This window comes from Oratosquilla oratoria, chromosome 16 (assembly GCF_046742065.1).
Source record: "Oratosquilla oratoria isolate Oo_2021 chromosome 16, ASM4674206v1, whole genome shotgun sequence".
NCBI lineage: Eukaryota > Metazoa > Arthropoda > Malacostraca > Stomatopoda > Squillidae > Oratosquilla > Oratosquilla oratoria.
In genome coordinates, this window is record NC_134792.1 from 40,917,343 (window position 1) to 40,938,607 (window position 21,265).

A 21,265-nucleotide genomic window follows, 5' to 3' on the forward strand; every position below is an offset into this window, starting at 1 on the left:
TGGTAGTGGTGGTAGCAGTGATGGTGTGGGTAATGGCTGTATTATCAATAACGATCACTTCTAGAGTGGTACTCGTTGCTGTAATGATAGTATTGCTAGAAGTGGTGGTGGTTGCAGTGATTGTAATCACGGTATAAATAATAGTAGTACAAATAGTAGCGGTGACAGTGTAAGAGGTAATAGTGGTGGTGTCATGGTTGGTGGTAGTACTTATGGCAATAATGGGTGATAGCTTTAGTTGTGGTAGTAGCTGCAGTGTCAGTTAAGGTGAAAATGATGTAGGGACAGTGAGGGTCTAGGTGCTAATAGTGGTGGTGATAGGGATAACAGTGGTGATAGTAATGGTTGTGGTGGAAAGTGTGATCACAATAGGGACGTTCATAGTGATAGTAATAGTAGCAGTAATAACAATAGTGACCATGGAAGCAGATGTAATGATGGTGATAGTGATGGTAGATATGAAGGTAATAGCACCAGCGGTGGTATTGTGGTATTGGTAGTGCCAGTAACAGTAAAAGTGGTATGATGGTGATAGCAATGGTGGCAGTTGAGATGATGATAGTGGTAGTAAAAGTGGTGTTGGTAGTACTGCTAAAAGCAATGGTCGAATGGTGATAGTAGTTTTAGTGGTGCTGATAGTGTCGGAGAAGGTACAATTATGATAACAGTATTAGTAGTGGTGTTAATGACAATGGTGAATACAAAAGTGGTGGTGATAGTAATTGAAGTAGTATGGTGGTGACAGCAGTGGTGATGGAGGTGATGAACTACACCAAGGCCCAAATTAATCGACCTGAAAATAATCCAGTATTTCTTTCAATTGAAAAAAGAAGGGAAAAAGAAAAACTTCAATTCTTTGATACTGTATTTGTAATGGATATACATCTTATACAACAATGATGATATGGTGGTGGTTGTTGTTGTTATGGGCTGTAATTTACCAGCACTTCTATTCATATGGACAATTTCACACCAATGATAATACGGTAGAGTATAAATATCATAGTATGAAGACCCAGTTGAACACATCCAATCTTATCATTAATACTGGTTTTGTGCCCTGTTATCTACATATAAAGATCTGACTTACAATCAGTAGTAAATTTCCAAATCTCTAAGTCATGTGAGAAGGAAGTTGGATACCTATTTAATATTACTAATAAAGAGGCATGTTTTTATGTTGACCATTTCCCACCTTTAGAATTGCATCTACGCAATTTAAGACTAATTCTGATCAATGGAAATGAAGAGACAGAACCCATGAGCATAGCTCATTTCCTGTCTTTATAATTAAAATAAACACTTAATTGTAATGTACAGGAAAGGACCTATACTCATGGACTCCCATCTTTATCTCTATTGATCAAATTTAGCCTTATGTAAACACTCACTCACAAACAATAACCATTAATGTAAAAAGAAAAGGATTACCAACAAAAAATTAACCATGGGTACGAACTGAAAAGTATAGCAATACATAAGACTACAAGCAGCACTAGCTTCTCTTATGCCCTACTTCCATTCACTTAAGATGTTGTTTATAGACCTACCAATACCATATCATTACATTCCTTCACAATCAGTAGAACTTGTGCTCATTTGTGAGCAAAAGCCATGAGACTCTATTCCCACTATCTATAAACAGACTAGCCAATTTTCACACTATTGGTACTGCAATCAATCATCTCAAAAGTCACACAAGTTAATAAGTTTTTATTCCATGACTTAAATCCGCCTCTTCTCACCTCCACCAAAAAGTGTAGCCCAGTGGGGTTGGTAAGAACATAAGAATAAAGGAGATTGTAAGGGACCATAAGGCCTACACTTGGGAGTTCCATGTCCATTACCATCTATCATCCCCATCCATAGTTATCTTTCTCTTAAAACACCAATTGTTTCAGCATTTATTAGATGGTTGCCAAGTTTATTCCATTTGTTAACTACTCTATTCATAAACCATTCTTGCCTATTCCCTTCTTAAATATAAATTTGTCCAATTCAAATCCATTACTATGAGTCCTGCCCTGCTGTCTTAATATGATACCTTTGTCTGTATCACCCTTGTTAAACCCCTTGACCCATTTGAATACCTCTATTTGGTCACCCTGCACTCTACATCTTTGTAAGGTAAATTTCTGAGCCCATGTATCATTTTGGTTAATCTCCTCTGTTTATCAGTTATATATTTATGTACTTTGGATAGGATTTGCTCACATTCAGTTAAGAAGCAACTGCTATGGCAACTATTGTGGAGTTAGATTAATGCTGTTGACACTCAAACTAGTCAAATGTTGTGGGATTAAATTAACACTGTTGATTCTATATGGGTTAATCTGCACTTTTTTTTGTGGCCATCCTAGTAATAAATCCAAATGCCCTGTTAGCTCTATTCCTGGCACTAATGCACTTTTTCTTGGATTTAAGGTCAGGACTCACTAACACTCCCAAAACTTTTTCACATTCTATTTTCTCTATAATGGTGTTACCTAAACTATACCTGTTTTCTGAGTTAACCTAAGTTTAACACACTGCACTTTGAGATATTGAAGTTCACTTGCCATTTCACCAACCATGCAAACAATTTGCTAAGATCTTCCTGCCATATCCCAGCATGTTCCCCAGACCTAACATGGCATCCAATTTTAGTGTAATCTGCAAACTTGCTAACATCACTATCAAGTCATTTATATACATAATAGACAATAAAGGATCCAAACCTGAGCCCTGGGGAACTTGAATAGTAAGACTACCCCATTTGGATTTTACAATGTTAAAGGTGACCCCCTGTTTTCTGTCACTATTCAATGCATGGATTTGAGCATGGGATTGGTTTTCAGTCTCTAGACCAGGCCCAGGATTTCTATCAACTTCAACATTATTCATTCTACTTTTTCACATATGAAAAGCTGACAACCAGTCCCACACTTATACAATACAATATAGACAACAGTAAAAAAAATTCTTCCTAGTGATATCTATGGGAAGATCCAAGAACCCCTATCAGTCACTGTGTGGTTGCAGGATTCTAGTCAAACTTAAGGCAATAATAATCCTTATTAATGTTCTATGCAAAGAAGCTCACAGTGTGCCTGTCAAGAAGAAAATGAAAACATATAGGCCATGATCCTGTATAACTAATTGTGCTAAATAAGAAAGGAACAACACTTATGGTGGTCCTGTCTCTACCTCTCTAACTGTAATAATTACATTGAAACAGAAATGTTTCATATGGCACTTTTCCAACTTTATGGCCATTACCCACTCTGCAAAATGGCTAGGTTTTAATATTATTGTTGGAGCTCAGGGATTTAACACTGTATACCCTTACTGCCATCAAGCACTGGCTCTCTTAGTAGGTTTTACCACCATCCACCTCTCTTCTTACCTCTTGACACTGGTACCCTAATTCACTAAGCCACTACATATTTCTATCTGTATACCATTGGCCTCTTCCCACTATAAAGGAGGTAGCCAGCTAGGGTATGCACCCAACCCCACCCATTTCACTCCTGTCCACCACTCATTTGTTTCCCTCCCATCTTAGCTCCTTATGGATGAGAGGTCATCCCTATTTCCCTCTCATTGCCTAGGTCAGAACCAATGTAGCAAGACACATCACATATTTACTTCTGAATATCTCATCCACAAATACTGTCTCAAAGAAAACCACCAGTCCTTCTAATTATTAGTAACATAATCAGCCCATCCACAAGTAGAGCACTTATACTTTGTATTCTTCTGTTGGCAAAAGCTCTGTAAATTAAATTATTCAATTCCAGAATTAATATACAGTTCAATGTGTATAGTTCATGACTATCTGTCTTGAAGATTCCTTAATACAACCAAGGAAATTGGTCATTACAGTAATAATAACTAGTCTAGGACAAGTACAACCATATGTTGAGTCAATCATAATATTTTAATAATTAATTATAGGAACAGTGCTGCCCCTGTCCAATTGACCTTGGGTCAATTCCAATAGCTTACAGGGATTGCTACTTGTCCTGGTGGCATATGCTGCAGAAAAGCACCAATTGGCACAAGCTCATCACTACCTTCTTCAAGCAGTCTTTAAGTGGATAGAAAAATACAGGTGCATACTAACTCATAGAATGAGTACAGCTTACCATTTCACTATGTGAAGAGACCATCATATTCAGTATATGCTTTTAGCACCAAACATTCTTGGAACATTTGATAAATATTTCATAGAGTATACGGTTTCCCACCTAATATAAGTGGTTATAACACACATATCAAAAGGCCTTTTCCCACTTACCAAGGAGGTGACCGAGTCAAAGCTTACAACCACCCTACACCCAACCAACATAATCATTTTATGTACAGTAAAAAGGTGTAAGTGGATAAGGAGTGGATGAGGAGGGGTGCCACAGTATGATGAAGTAGTGCAAACCAGTTCCAGCTGTTGGTCTCTGCTGTTTAAATGCTGTGCCTTGCTGCATCACCCTCAACCTGAGTATTGTGAAGGGAGAAAGTGATGACCCATCACTCATGAGGTACTACAATGAGAGTGGCACTAAATGGGTGTACAAAATGAATGTGTGCTTTGACTTGGCTACCCTTTTTATAAAGGAGAAAGGGCCCTTAGTGTGTGTATAAACATATCTTTTATATATATTCCATAATCTATACAATCCAATTACATATTCTATTTAAACTTTCAAATTAGATGCATTCAAAATAAAAATATAAATACTACACCAAAAGCACTCAAAATAAACCAATATAATTTTCAAGTATAAAGGTGCTCTCATTAAATTGTCTTTAATGTTCAATTGCAACTAGTAACAGACAAGCAACTGCATGAGCTGGTACTGTTCTCTGGGTGATGGAGAAGACAAGCCTATTCCCCTGGAGACAATATATTGCCCATCTTCACTCCCTAACAGAGATACAGCCTTTGAGGCCGGCACCCAGTCCCTAAATTAGGCCCACAACTCAAGTCTTTTATGGTCATTTATAATGTTCTAATTTTTTTTCTCAATTACATAAAGCAGATAGTCAGCACCTACCCTCCTTCTGGATGGCATAATTGAAACCAATTTAGGGGCTTACACATATCCTCAATGGATATTCTCATAACACAGACAAACCTCAGTACAATTAGAAAAAAAAAAAAAAAAAAAAAAATTAAACAAACTCTTGCACAATTCTTGGACTTGCAACCAAACAAATTCACTCCATATAGCATACAATCATAAAACAATCTGACTCGATGTTATCCAGAACAACCAATGATAGATACCTACTAGTAGTGGTCCTGAGATGGAATAACAACAATTGCTGCTCAAAGTTTCACTAAGTGGAAGGCCTGCAGCCCCACAGTGGGTCTTCATGCCCACCCACAGATCTCCCTGGGAAGAAACTTTGGATATGTCAGTGATGTATTGGTGTGGGACTGTTTCTAAAAGTGTCTGAAAGTAATCAGAGGGAAGAAGTGGAACAGTTGCCAGATGTCAGCTCTCCATATGCCAAAAAATATAAGAAATACAGCTGAAACTGATGAGAGTAATATATATATATATATATATATATATATATATATATATATATATATATATATGCGTAAGTAACCACTAGGAAAAGTAAACTAACATAAGAACATAAGAACATAAGAAATAAAGGAGACTGCAAAAGACCATAAGGCCTACACTAGGCAGCTCCGTATCCATCACCACCTGTCATCCCCATCCATAAAGTTGTCTAATCGTTTTTTAAAACAACTGATAGTTTCAGCGCTTACTACATGGTTACTAAGTTTATTCCATTCATCGACCACCCTATTAGTAAACCAATTCTTGCCTATTTCCTTCTTAAATCTAAATTTGTCCAGTTTGTACCCATTACTGCGAGTCCTGCCCTGTTGTTTTATTATGATGACCTTGTTTGCATCACCCTTGTTATAGCCTTTGATCCACTTGAACACTTCTATTAGATCACCCCGCACTCTGCGTCTTTCCAGAGAGTGTAAGTTTAGGTGCCTAAGCCTCTCTTCGTAAGGCAAATTTCCGAGTCCTTGTATCATTTTGGTCATTCTTCTCTGTACTGATTCTAATGAATTTACATCCATTCTGTAGGACGGAGACCAAAACTGTACCGCATAGTCAAGGATGGGTCTAACTATCGCTAGGTAGAGTTTAATAATTACCTCTGCACTTCTATTCGTTACCGTCCTAGCAATGAAGCCTAATGCTCTGTTAGCTTTATTTCTGGCGCTAATACACTGCTTCCTGGTTTTAAGGTCCGGACTCACCAGAACTCCCAAGTCCCTCTCGCACTCAGATTTTTCTAAAAACGTGTTATCTAAGTTGTATCTATTTTCGGGGTTGTGTAGCCCTACGTTTAACACGCTACACTTAGAGATATTGAAGTTCATTTGCCACTTCACCGACCATGTTAACAGCTTATTAAGGTCATCCTGCAGAATCTGGGCGTCGTCTCCTGACCTAATTAGGCGTCCTATTTTAGTGTCGTCCGCAAACTTACTAACATCACTATTTAACCCTTCGTCTAAGTCGTTTATATACATAATGAACAACAAGGGACCCAAAACCGAGCCCTGGGGAACCCCGCTAGTAACATTGCCCCACCTAGATTTTATTCCATTTATGGTGACCCGTTGCTTTCTGTTACTAATCCAAGCTCTAACGAAGCTCTAACGAAGCAGAGCGCTTTCGTATAATTACATCTTCAGTGGTGCAGATACAAAGAAGGAATTATAAAATGAAGAATCAAGGTACAGAATATATGACATAGTGAAGGGGGCATTCGGAGAGGTAGGGGAAGAAGTACACGTGACGGACGTTTGAACCGTCCTGGTAACCAACAAGTATGGGACAACTGCTTATAATTTATATTATAATTTTAATAATTTTGAAATTTCATGAGAAATATAACTATCTAATTTGTACAAACCTTGATGAAGATTAACATTTACCCCCTTACTAGATTTGATCAAACTGCATTCAATTAAATTTCTTTCTGTTATGTTGTTGTTGTATGTGATGACTTTAGCATTATCCCAGTCAACTGGGTGGTTAAAATGGTTTATGTGGTTGAATATACCGCTAGATTGGTTTCCCTCTCTAATGTATTTCTTGTGTTGATTGATTCGTGTTTTGAGTGTTTTAGCAGTCTGACCAACATAAAACTGATTACATGATTTACAAGGTATTTTGTACACACACCCTTTATCACTATTGACAGAATTATTTATGAGCAATTGTCTTACAGTGTTTTTGTATACAATAAGAACACTCTAAGACAATTGCTCATAAATAATTGTCAATAGTGATAAAGGGTATGTGTACAAAATACCTTGTAAATCATGTAATCAGTTTTATGTTGGTCAGACTGCTAAAACACTAAAAACACAAATCAATCAACACAAGAAATACGTTAGAGAGGGAAACCAATCTAGTGGTATATTTAAACACATGAACCATTTTAACCACCCAGTTGACTGGGATAACACTAAAGTCATCACATACAACAACAACATAACAGAAAGAAATTTAATTGAATGCAGTTTGATCAAATCTAGTAAGGGGGTAAATGTTAATCTTCATCAAGGTTTGTAGAAATTAGGTGATTATATTTCTCTTGAAATTTCAAAATTATTAAAATTATAATATAAATTATGAGCAGTTGTCCCATACTTGTTGGTTACCAGGACGGTTCAAACGTCCGTCACGTGTACTTCTTCCCCCTACCTCTCCGAATGCCCTCTTCACTATGTCATATATTCTGTACCTTGTTTCCTCATTTTATAATTCCTTCTTTGTATCTGCACTGAAGATATAATTATATGAAAGCGCTCTGCTTCGTTAGTTTACTTTTCCTAGGGGTTACTTACGCATTTGTGAACGCACGCTCCTAGTGTTTTTATTGCATATATATATATATATATATATATATATATATATATATATATATATATATATATATATATATATATATATATAATATATATATCCCCATCTGGGGTATTGGCTGCATATTACTCTGGGGTTAAAAGCTACTCAGTAGCATGCAGCTGATACTTTAGGCTCAATATGGGGCACCCCTACAGACCAGATCTCACATCATTTTGCCTGTGACAGTAGAAATCTCTATTCAGAGAAAAATTATGATACTTTATTATACTGCAACTGTCCCTCTGTTATGCTGTCCCCCACTCTTTATACTGTCCACTTCTAGGAATATTCATTTTCTTTTTTTGCCGAACCCTGTGGTCAAGGAGAAGAATACTGCCACTGAGGGTTCCCAATTGAGACGTAAAAAGAAACAAAAATGGGACAGGGATAGGACTAGGTATCCTACTATCTGTAGCCCCAAAGGGGACATTCATAAAAAAAGCAAAGGCATAAGAGGGTCTGGGAGGAGCTTTACAACCAGAACCCTAAGGTTTGGGTCTTTTAATGTGCATGGATGTGGTAAAGATGAAAATAAAAGGGAAGAGATAAGCAGTATGTTTGTGAGAAGAAAGATTGATGTGTAGACATTGAATGAAACCAAGTTGAAAGGGAGGGGCAAGTTTGAGTTTGGGAGTGTAGTTGGGAGGGTGTCAGAAATGAAGAGAGGAAAGATGGGGTGGCTATACTAGTAAGTGAAGGGATAGGTAAATGTGTGGTGGAGTGGAAGGAGGTTTCTTCAAGGTTAATGTGGATGAAGGTGAAACTGGGAAGAGAGATGTGGGTTTTTGTAAGTGCATATGGGCCTGGTAGTGAGAAGAGTGTAGAGGAAAGGGAGGCTTTTTGAATAGATTTAAATGAGTGCATAGAGGGTTTGGAGAGAAATGTCAATGTGGTGGTATTGGGAGACTTTAATGTTAGAGTAGGAAATAAACCAATAGACACAGTGGTTAGGAAGTGTGGAATTCCAGGAAAAAATTGTAGTGGAGAGTTGATGGTGGAGATGTGTCTAAAAGAGAATTGATGATAGCATAAATGGTGTTTAGGAACAATCACTCCTTCATATAGTCTCCTCTTAGCATCCATTCCCAAATGTCTATTCCTCATTACACTATTTAATCTACCAAGGCATTTACTCACTTCTCTCAATCTACATTCTACCTCCACCTTCACTCCACCTTTTCCTGCCACATTTGCACCCAAGTATCTAAAACTATTCACTTCCTCCAGTCGCTCTCCCTTAATGCTCACTTCCAGACTACTGCCACTTTCACCCCTTGTACATCTCATCACCTTACTTTTACCCACATTTATCTTCAGCTTTCTTCTATCACACACTCTCCCAAACTCTGTCACCAACTTCCTCAATCCCTCCTTGTTGGTGACAGAGTTTGGGAGAGTGTGTGATAGAAGAAAGCTGAAGATAAATGTGGGTAAAAGTAAGGTGATGAGATGTACAAGGGGTGAAAGTGGCAGTAGTCTGGAAGTGAGCATTAAGGGAGAGCGACTGGAGGAAGTGGATAGTTTTAGATACTTGGGTGCAAATGTGGCAGGAAAAGGTGGAGTGAAGGTGGAGGTAGAATGTAGATTGAGAGAAGCGAGTAAATGCCTTGGTGGATTAAAAAGTGTAATGAGGAATAGACATTTGGGAATGGATGCTAAGAGGAGACTATATGAAGGAGTGATTGTGCCAACAGCACTGTATGGAGCAGAAACATGGAACATAAGAGAGAAGGAGTTTGAATGTGTTTGAGATGAGGTGTCTGAGAAGTATGATGGGGGTTACTAGGCTGGATAGAGTGAGGAATGAGGGGGTGAGGAGGAGAACAAGGGTGGAAAGGGAGTTGGGAGATAGGGTTGATGAAAGAGTATTAGGATGGTTTGGACACATGGAAAGAATGAGGGAAGAAAGACTAGTAAAAGAGGTATGGAAGGCAGATGTGGAGGGAGTGAACATGAAGGGACGTCCTAGGATGAGGTGGATGGATGGGGTGAAGGGGGCTTTGGGGAAGAGGGGAATGTCTGTTGAGGAAGGACGGGAGATGAAAGAAGACAGGTGAATGGAGAATGGTTGTATATGGATGATGTTGTGATGCAGTAGGTGGAATGGGGGGGTGAGGTAGTATGTGTGAGCAAATTTTGACGCAGCCCAATGGGATTTCTCCCCGTCTTCTCCTTTTATGCATGGGGGGACGGAGAGGGGGGGGGGGTCGCTGATTTAATGAAGCGGCCTTGCTGTGGATGTGCTGTGTCTTGCGACACTGCTTCTGACCCAGGGCAGTGGACAAGGTGCAGGGATGATCCGTCATCCAGGAAGTGCTAAGATGAGAGGGAGGGTGGAGGGGTGTGAAGTGTATTCAGGGATGGAATGGGTGGGAATGATTTCTATGCCTTTTCCTTTTTGGCTACCTCCCTTGTATGGGGGAAAAAGCCTTGGTATATGTATGTATGTAGGAACAAAGTCATAAGTACACATGGGAGAGGGTGGTGGATGGAAGGGTGGTAGATAGGGCTTTAATGGACTACATAGTGGTAACCAAGAGAAGCGTAGGAGGAGTTTTGGATGTACATGTTCTAAGGGGGAATATCAGATAATTCTATGGTGGAAGGTAAGTTAAGAGTCGAGTATAGATGGAGAAAGAGGAAAAGGACAGATGATAGGGAGGTGCTTAGAGTAAACTGCTTAAATGAGAAAGAAGGGGTTTTGAAAATGAGCAGATCTGCTGCCCATCTTCCAGAACCACCCATCATTGGTTCCTCTTGTGAGAATAATGTTGAGACTCTTCACATGATACTGCCATGAGGGACTGGCACTCAGCCACTCAACCATGCCCAAGATATCTATCAACTTTGACCATTTTCCCTGCTTTATTCACATAGGGAAAGCTAACAAAATATAACTGCTCCCTACTTTACCTCCTCCTGCTAGCCAGTAAAAGAAACAGACTCGCAAACTGAACACATACAACAATCCAAAGTTTCTTTCACAAAGAATCTGAAGGGATGGGATGAGGACCACTTCTGATTACTATAGATTTTCAGTAGTTTGAACTCAAAGAAACAATTATCATAAATAGATAAATATCAACAGCAAGAGAAAACAATACAAGTAAACCAAAACAAAGTCTGGGGAACACTAACAGACTGTATCAAACATCAATTAGACACATGCCACATAACAGCAACACAATTTCATGCCAAAACCCTTGAAACTCTGCACTCCAGCATACCTCATTGTATAAAAATCCAAGGAAGAAGAACAAATATAACAAAACCAATCACCTGCTCCTCATATTACTGGTTTACAAAACTATATCCACAAACAAATCAAACTAATATCAATTAAACTACTTACACAAAGTGGATGAGAAGAAACCCCCTTTGGATTGTATCCTCTTTTCATCAATTCACAATATTCCTCCATTCACTCCTATCTTTTTTGCACGTAGGACCCATGACAGGTAACTGGATGTGTGATCCTGCTTGATGGACTGTAAAGCTGGCCATTTTCAAAACCTGTCAACCCCCTTACCTCCAGGCCAAAGATCTCTTTTTACCAACTTCCTCTGCATTTCTTATACATTTTCACACATGAAGAGCTGACAGCACAACTGGCAATTGATCTCCTCTCTTTACCCCACTGAGCTGGTGACAGAAAGTCCCACACTGATACAACACAGACAACAGTCCAAAGTTTCTTCCCAGGAAAATCTGTGAGAGATTCTAAGGACTGTTACCAGTCGCTGTGGTGGCAGCAAGTTTTCATTTCATGAAACTTGAGCCAACAATTGATTGATTTTTGCATTCTCTCTACTGTGCTCCAGACATTCTTTGTGAACCCAGTAACGGGTATTCTGGATACATGAAGAATGTCTATGGAGCATGGTAGAAAGAATACAGAAGATAGAAGTAAATGGAAGAAGATTGTGAATGAACAAAAAATTAATGTAGTACAAAGGGATGTCCTTATTGTCTGCTCCATCAAATTTTTGAGTAGATGAGGAAGGGGTCACAATATAGTGAAGTGGTGGAGGGTAAACCAACCCTGCAGTATAGTAAGGTACGGGGATGACTCTTCATCCATGTCCTGAGAAGGCAGGGGCAATAAATAAATTTTTATATATACATGTGTTTTGACTTGGCCACCCCTATTATAAGGGGGACAGGTCCTTTGGTATGTATGTATATACTAACACACTAACCAGTCACATTTAAATACCTCTGCTTTGGAAAGTTTCCAATGTTAAAATGATGGAGACGAGAAAATCACTCACTTCTGATAGCATATGTCCTAAAATGTCACATTAAGACACATATGAGCACCTACATATCTTTCCACTACCCATCCTCAAAGCCCATCAACATCCTCACCTCTACCTGGAGATACAGCTACAAGGTGATTCCCATATCAAATCAAAGACTTTTATCAATTCAATTTTTTTTCCACCTGACAGTCATTGAACAATTTCCTCTTCCTCCTCCTCTTAGCCAATAATGCAGAATCATTCACTATAATTGGATAACATAAATAGTAATCTAACATTCCTTACCAAACCCATGAGAAGGCTAAAGGACAATTACTAGATTTCTGATCAGTAAAACTTAGAAGCAACAACTGATTGAGTGATAGATACTTACATAAAATAGAAGACACAGATCACATTCTCCTCCACTGTTCCATGTGCATACAATACAGACAATATATTTCTAAAAAGATCTTTGGATCTGACTAGTGGCCATAAACAGCTACTTGGTGACTGCTAGAATCCACTGACATAGATCAAAAGGAGCCTGTATGTCTGTACAAGTGCAGGTGAAACATTTAGAAATTTATTTGAGCTAAGCACAATTATCACAGTTCATCAAGTTTTGTCAGCAGACATCTCTCCCTAATATCCCAGAACAATTTTATATAAAGTACTATATGTTTTGCATTTATGCTGCACCCAGCAGCTGACTACAATGCAGTTGGTCATTCCTTATGAAAAAGACATTCTCATCTACTATCCTTTCATGTATGCACATTTCTATATCTAAAACTTTAATCAAATGAACTGTAAAACCCACTATCAAATAAAAGAGACACTATTGAATGGTGATCCTGTATATTACAACTAGTCTGTGGTCATCTTTGTCCAGTAAAGAGGACCACAGACTGTGGATGTAATATATGGATTGCCATTCAACAGTTTTCTTTTCTCTGACAGTGCACTTTTAAAGTGCATTTTATGAATGTGTTATAATAATGAATCTGGTTGGGTTTCAAATACATGTTTAGACAATAATATCATTCCAAGTAACCTTATTCATTAGAAACATTAAGAAAATAAATAATAACAAAATCTAAAGAACTACAGCTTGAGTACAAATTAGTAATCAAATCCACTTTACAAGATGACATTCAAAAATTAGAAACCAGAGTATTAAAAACATATGACAATGATTTGCTATACATTCTTATAAATTTTCAGACATTCAATTTGCCATAGATCAAACCAACCAATGTGCCTAACACAACCAAACCTACAAGGGCACTTGTTCTTATAGGAATAAAGAGAATCTTGGCTCTGAGCTCAAGTGAGGAGACATATAACAAAAATGAGTCCAGGTCCTGCTGAGTTGTTTGCTGATAACCAAAAGGACGGGCATGTAGCTGGCTGCCTACCTGTAAAATGTAACACAAATTAAGAAAAAAGAAAACAAAAAGAAAATCAGTATATTTATCAGTGCCACCTTCAATTTAAATACAATTACACCAGGTGATTGATAATTCAATTCAGAAAATACCTGAAATGTGTTCCTCACCTTGCTTAATTTCCTGTAGGCACTTGTCACTTTTGCGGCCATGATAAGGGGTACCATCAAGAGCAAAAGCCAGGGCAGTGTGTTCAGAATGCAGGCTGATACCTGAACAGCCTGTAACATTACCATACTCTCCCCTAAACCTTTATATTTGTTACTGAAAATACAAAGCTCTAAATCTCTATAGCCAGTGTCACAGGCATACAAGTCAATTAAATTATTTCTAATATTTTCAGGTACATCAGACTTATTGCTAGAGAGTATTACTTGTTCCACGAAATCATGAAAATCAAGCTTTCCAGCACTGATGAGGCTTAAAAGCCTAATGTAATTCTGTGCATTGTGAGAATGCTCTATACTCTTCAAAAGAGACACAATCTCTGCAGACCCACAGACTAGCCTAAATACTGCTAACATGAGAAAAAGGCCAACACCAATTGAAAGGTCCTGGTTGAGGTGTCGAAGAAATCTTGTAGACTCATCAATTTGCTAGAAAAAACAAAACAAAATATATATATATATAAACAGTATATATATATATATCTATCTATATACCAATAGGAGCCAAGATGAGGGAGGGAGGGGGTGGATAGGAGTTGAGTATGTGGAGATGGAATGGTGGGAGTAGATTTTATGCCTTCGTTTTATGGCTACCTCCCTTGTAAGGGGGAAAAAGCCTTTGGTATATGTATGTATATACCAATAGACTTCTTATATATACATACATACATATACTAAGGGCTTTTTCCCCTTTATAAGGGAGATAGCCAAAGTCAAAAGCATAAATCCACTCCCACCCACTTCATCCCCACATACTCTACTCCCACCCACCACCCCTCCCTCCTTCTTTTCTTGGCTCCTCCTGGATGACAGTTCATCCCTGCATCTTGCCTACTACCCTGGTCAGAACCAATGCAGCAAAACACAGTACATCCAGAGCAAAGCCACTTCATTTTATCAGTAACCCCCCCTCTCCATCCCCTCATGCAGAAAAAGAGAAGACGGGGAGAAATCCCTTCAGGCTGCATCAGAATATCATTCACATGTACTCCCTAAACCCCCCATCCCCCACCCACTCCCTTCCATGCATCATCCATACACAACCATTTTCCACTCACCCCTATCTTCTGTCTTCTCACTTCCTTCCTCAACAGATATTCCCTTCATTCCCAATGCCTCTTTTACCCCATCCATCCATATCATCCTTGGTTGCCCCCTCATGTTCACTCCTTACATCTCTGCCTTCTACATTTCATTTACTAGTCTTTCTTCACTCATTCTTTCCATGTGTCCAAACCATCCCAATACTTTTTTCTCCCAACTCCTTTTCCACCTCCACTCTCCTCTTCATCTCTTTTTTTCTCTCACACTATCCAGCCTAGTAACCCCTTCCATACTTCTCAGGCATTTCATCTCAAACACATTTCAACTCTTCCTCTCTTATGTTCCTTATTTCTGTCCCATACAGTGCTGCTGGCACAATCACTCCATATAATCTCCTCTTAGTATCCATTCCCAAATATCTATTTCTCATTACACTTTTTAATCTACTGAGGAATTTACTTATTTCTCTCAATCTATACTCTACCTCCACCTCATCTCCTCCCTTTCCCAACACATTTGCCCCCAAGCATCTAAAACTATCTACTTCCTCCAGCCTTTCTCCCTTAATACTTATTTCCAACTTGCTGCCATCCTTTCCCCTTATACATCTCATCACCTTAGTTTTATCCACATTTATCTTCAAATTCTTTCTTTTGCACATCTTCCTAAATTCTGTCACTAAATTCCTTAATCATTCCTCTGATCCTGCTAAAAGTGCAGTGTCATCAGCAAACAACAACTGGCTTACCATCCATTTTTCTCCATTTTCTTTATCTATCTCCAATCCATGGCCCACTACCCTTGCATTTACCTCTTGCACCACCCCATCCCTATATGAATTGAACAGCCATGGTGACATGACACATCCCTGGCAAAGTCCCACCTTTACCTCAGACCACTCACTCTCTCCATTTCTAACTCTAACAGTCTCTACTACCTTCATAAAAACTCTTGACTGCTCTTAACATCTTTCCTCCTATCCCATGTATCTGTAATACCTCCCACAGTGCCTTTCTGTCTACCTTGTCATATATATAAAAAATAAGTCACTTTAAACAGTTTTTGCAATTAACAAATCTCATCACCTTACTTTTACCCACATTTATCTTCAACTTCCTTCTTTTGCTCATCTTCCCAAACTTCAACACTAACTTCCTTAATCCCTCTGATCCTGCTGCAAACACAGTATTGTCAGCAAACAACAACTGGCTTATCATCCATTTTTCTCCATCTTTTTTATCTATCTCCAATCCCTGGCCCATTACCCTTGCATTTACCTTTCACACCACCCTATCCATGTATAAATTGAACAGCCATGGCAACAAGACACATCTCTAATGAAGTCCCACCTTTACCTCAAACCACTTGTTCTCTCCATTTCTAATTCTAACACAGGCTCTACTGCTCTCATAAAAACTCCTGACTGCTCTTAACATCTTTCCTCCAATCCCATATATCTGCAATACCTCCCACAGTGCCTTACTGTCTACCCTGTCATGTATATAAAAATATGTTGCTTTCAACAGTCTTTGCAATGAACAAATCTAAAGTATAAAGTGCATATACCAAAAGGGGTGGTCATTAAATTGGAAAAATATGGAATATAATTTCATATATCAAATCCTTGAAAATGAAGAGCAAATTAATACTACCTTTTTAATAACATGAAGTGATGAAGCTCCTTGTATGAGGGTGTGATTAATAATGTCAAGTAGTGTAGAGAGAAGCATTGCTTGCAGACAATAAAGCAATATTGCTACAATCAGTGCTACATCGCTCATCAACAGGGACCAAATCATCACACAAATAAGCACTATTCTCCAAGCTTTGGTCCTGAAAACATGAACATTTGAGTTATTGCCCAAACAAGAGATGTGATGCAAATATTTATATATATGTCAGTGCTTTTTCACCTTTGTATAGGGGTAGCCAAGTCAAAAGATTGGCTTGATGTCATGAACTCTCTCTCAGTGGACTTGGACAATGCCTTTCTATGAAGGACTTTTTGAAACAGAGAAATTAATGTTTTCAATCTATCCATTGCCCCTGGAAGACAAAATACCTGTGGCCTTCTAGTAACTGGCAACAGCCTCTGGGTGAGACCACAATTCACTCATGGAAGATGTACTGTGTTGCTGTCTGTGGACTGTTAGCTCTTGGCATTGTAGTATGGTGTTGTGTTCTCCATGTGGTGGTTGCACCTAGGGCAGTTTGAATCTGTAGCCAGGCCTCTGTGTTGGTACTGTTTTAATTTTGGGTGTCCTGAGCACAGGTGTGCCAGTGTGGTTCTTCTCAGGTGTGGGATTTTTTTTTTTTTTTTTTCTGTGGGGCTTATTTCTGGGGGTTGTTGATGGAGCATTGAGTTTGGCAGTCTGTCTTGCAAGGCTTCTTTAGTAATCTGAATGTGGTATAGGTGGTAGGTTGTTATACATATTTGAATACACTACTACCTCTCATTAACGGACTAAAAGGGGGGGGTAATGGTGTCCGTTGATGTGAATAATCTGTTGATTTGGAGTGGTTTTTGGGTGGCATCGTGATTACACGCACTAAACGACAGCACCAAAAACACTGAAAACACAGCAAAAACACTGCAAACACAGCTAATTAACGTCCTTTAATGAGAGGTAGTACTGTACTATGCTGCTGGTACAGTGTTTTTGGGAACTTTCTGTTGCTGATGCTTGTGAAATTTATTGTGAAGGGTGTGGTGCATATGTCATTTTCATGTGTTCTATGGGGAGGATTTTGGTTTCTGTATGCAGGTGTCTAATAGGGGTGGTTTTGGTGCATCTTGTTTTTATTCTCAATGCTCCATTCTGTAAAATTTGTAAATTGTGTTCATCTTGCTGATTGTTAAAAACCATGCTGTGGAGGCATAGTTGAAGGTGGTTCTTATGAATTGTTTGTAGATGGTTATTAAAGTTTCTTTCTGTTGTCCAAAGTCAGTGCTAGGGATGGATTTAAATAGATTTGTTTTATTGCTGAATTTTGTTATTATATGTGTGTTGATAGTCACATGTGTATCAAATGTGAGGCCCAGAATTTTAGGATTCTTTTCCAGTGGACAGAACAAACTTGTACTATTGTCTACTTTCCATTCATATGGGACTATTTTTATGTTACCAGCTTATAGTAATAGGTTAGTAGAAGAGGGTAGCAGGTACTAGTTGGAGGGGAGTAATTCCTGGTTGACAGCTCTATTTATGAGAAAATGTGAAGGAAATACAGCTTAGGTTGATAGAATGATCCTGAGCCCTCAAGGCTGCACCACCAAATGGAGGCGAGTGTATTGACAAAATTTGAAAAGAGGCAATAGGGAGACAATCCTCTTTGACATTCACTGTGCATAACAACCATTTGCAGGAACTCATCACTGGTCCTAAAAGTACATGCATACATATACCAAAGGCTCTTTTCCCCCTTACACGGGAGGTAGTCAAAAGACAAAGGCATAGAAACCACTCCCACCCATTCCATCCCCTACATAAAATAAAGGCAAAAGTGGTACAACTGGTATAATATATCCATGTTCACTTATATTACATGAGTCAAGAAAATATGAACGAGGACACATACTCTGGTTCATAGAATGTGTAAGTAATATGCTGTGCGGCTAAGTAATGGAGAATCATGGCCGCCAGGCTTAGGGCAACGCATAGTGCTGCAAAGAGGAGCCATAACATCCACATGCATCCTAATCTCCGCTGCTTCATTACTTCACATGGAGAGCAGAATGTGATCAAATAGACCTGTGTAACACAAGAAAATAACAAAAATTACAATGGTTTAAAGTACTCTTCATAATGCAGTTAAACATTAGCAGAGTCATCATAGTGAATAGTAAATGAGGTGCAATCTTCTTACAGTTTAAAAGGAAAGAAGTGAACAGGATGATGTAACAGGATTGAAAGGTATGAGAACGTTTCCTTTTCTATGCCTAGCTATCTCACTTTGTGGGTATCAACAGTTTTGAATAATGAATCACACACAATTTCAGATTATCACATATATAAATGCATATACCAAGGGCTTTTTCCTCCTTACATGGGAGGTAGCTAAAGTCAAAAGGCATAAATCTACTAAGATTATCACACACTCTAATATTTGTAAATATGATAAAGACAGCTGTTACCTAAGAATATTCATATACAAATGAAACTACATAAGAGTCCCTATTTATCTCTACACATTTTTTTTTTTACAAATTTCTAATAAAATACCACAGACTACCTCTCTCATGTGTATTTGAATTACATGTAAAAAATAAACATTGCTACACCCAAAATCATTCTCACTTACCCTTTCTGGAAGAGTCTGCAGGTGTTCAGCTTCACCATATCTGACAATGTAGCAAGTTACTAAATATGCTAAAATAAGAAGTGAGTTTGGAAACACATAGCTGAAGACAGAATCTTCTGGACACTTTCCTTCATTCGGATCTGTTGAAGAAATCAAAGGACATGAAATTCAACAAAATATTAATCTCACTTTATATATTTGATTCTATGTTAATAATTCCACAACATACCTGAATACAAATCTGTTGTATTTATCCCTTCATTGTGAACTGCTACAAATCCTTTATCCCGCCTGATAGGAAAACAAAAAATGCATAAAATATATTAGGTTTTAATCCAACCTTCAGTACAAGTAAGACATTAATTCAGGTTAACCAAATATGCGGTTACCCCATATCATGTATATAAAGTAAAAATGCAACCAAGTTCAACTCTCAAAACAGTCATGCTTCACACTCACATTCAACCTGCCACTATCATTCCCTGCATATCTCATAACTTTACTTTTCCAAGCATTTACTCTCAATTTTATTTTCTCACACAAGCTGTATTTACTTAGTTGTATTATACAGGAAGGGGAGCCATGCTCGTGGTGACCTGTCTTTGTATCTCACAACATCTAGTTTGTTCTTAAATTCATGTATGGTGTTTGCACACACTATTGTTTCATCCAATTTGAGAGCATAACTGTGTTTAAGGCACCATCCATTATTGAAACCACCAACACAGAATAAGATTGGCCACAGATTCAAACTGTACCAGATGCAACCACCACACAGAAGATAAAAAATACCTCATACTACAGTGCCCCACACTAATAATCCCATGACAACACAATATATCTTCCCTGAGTGACACATGGACCCACCAGGAGGCTGTTGACAGTTACCTGAAGGCCATATGTTTTCTGTGAGAGATCAAGGGCAATGGATTGTTTGATTGATCGTTTCACATACCCTTCCAAACTCAGTCATCAACTGTTTCAGTCTCCTCCTTGAATCCACCACTCCTATTCCTCTTATTCATCATATGTCTATAAAAATTATTGACCACATTCAATATACTGAGCCCTCTAAAACTACTACAATCACTACTATAAATAGTATATGCATGTATGTGTATATATATGATTCAGTTTAATGTCACAAACTCCTCCTATCACAAGGCTAGGACATTGTCCTTTACAGAGGGCTTTATAGGGTGGAATTTAATAAACCATGCCCTTGGTCCAACTCATTGGTGGCAGGGTTCAAAGGTTCAAACTGCCATCACCCTGACTTCCTCCCCATATATACTGGCCAGTGAGCATCCAGTATATATGTATATGTGCATGTGCGTGTGTGCATATATACATCACAGTACCATGGAGACAACCATAATCTCATGGCTTTTTTATTCCAATGAACACTGCCTAACTCCAGAAAAACACTTTTCTACTTCAAGAGTGCTATACCTTCAATGTTGATACCCAATGTCTCAATTGGGTTTTTTAGAACTAGACTTTAAACACAAGAATTTCAACACAAATTATAAAATCAATTGAAAAAACAATTGTTGCCAAATGTTTCATGTTCTTGTACAACCCACAGATATCAATATATACAATTATATAGCAGTAGCTGAAATTTGGACCAGAATTCACTGTTTGGGCACAATGGAAAAAGGCAAAATTAGTTCAACTTACCTGAAACAAGTGTCATACTGAAAGATGAAGCCAAGTGCCAGTGAAAGGCATACCAAGGTCATGTACAATTTGTTGACAGTCTGGACACATAAGCACATGTCAGATCCATCTCTCTTCCATGCTCGGTAACCTGAAGCCATTGATCATGAGATATACAAAGTGATGTACATAAAAAGAAAGGGAAAAATAGAATAAAATAAATTATGTATACATATACAGGGATTTCTCAATTTATGTGTATTTAGAATATGCAACTTTGGAATAACACGAGGTAAAACACAGTAATTTTTTCAAATTACACAGATTTAGAAAAACATGATGTAAAAAATCAAGTAAACAATAGTAAAACTTAACTGTTCACTTTATGTGATTTTTACATTACGCTATCCTTTCAGGAATGTATCCCTTGCATAAATTGAGAAATCCCTGTAAATACATAC

The 21,265-nt window shown here is 38.2% G+C and overlaps 1 protein-coding gene across 3 annotated transcripts in view; it reads right to left on the reverse strand.

Annotated features, from left to right (window-relative positions):
- Positions 1-857: 857 nt before the first annotated feature.
- GrlHz (Gustatory receptor-like Holozoa) overlaps positions 858-21,265 on the reverse strand; it is a 29,375-nt gene continuing 8,967 nt past the window's right edge. Inside the window, exons 4-11 of one of the 3 annotated variants that reach the window (XR_012967206.1) lie at positions 20,826-20,955; positions 19,372-19,433; positions 19,143-19,282; positions 18,420-18,592; positions 16,493-16,673; positions 13,740-14,225; positions 11,290-13,599; positions 858-4,473 (exon numbers count right to left, since the gene is read on the reverse strand). Coding sequence is in view for 2 of the 3 variants with exons in the window: in XM_076199585.1 (XP_076055700.1) it covers positions 13,402-13,599; positions 13,740-14,225; positions 16,493-16,673; positions 18,420-18,592; positions 19,143-19,282; positions 19,372-19,433; positions 20,826-20,955 (1,370 nt within the window). In the remaining variant the exon portion in view is untranslated. Of the gene's footprint in view, positions 4,474-9,325; positions 13,600-13,739; positions 14,226-16,492; positions 16,674-18,419; positions 18,593-19,142; positions 19,283-19,371; positions 19,434-20,825; positions 20,956-21,265 lie in introns of those variants that run through there. The other 2 variants (XM_076199585.1, XM_076199584.1) reach the window with 2 other exon arrangements.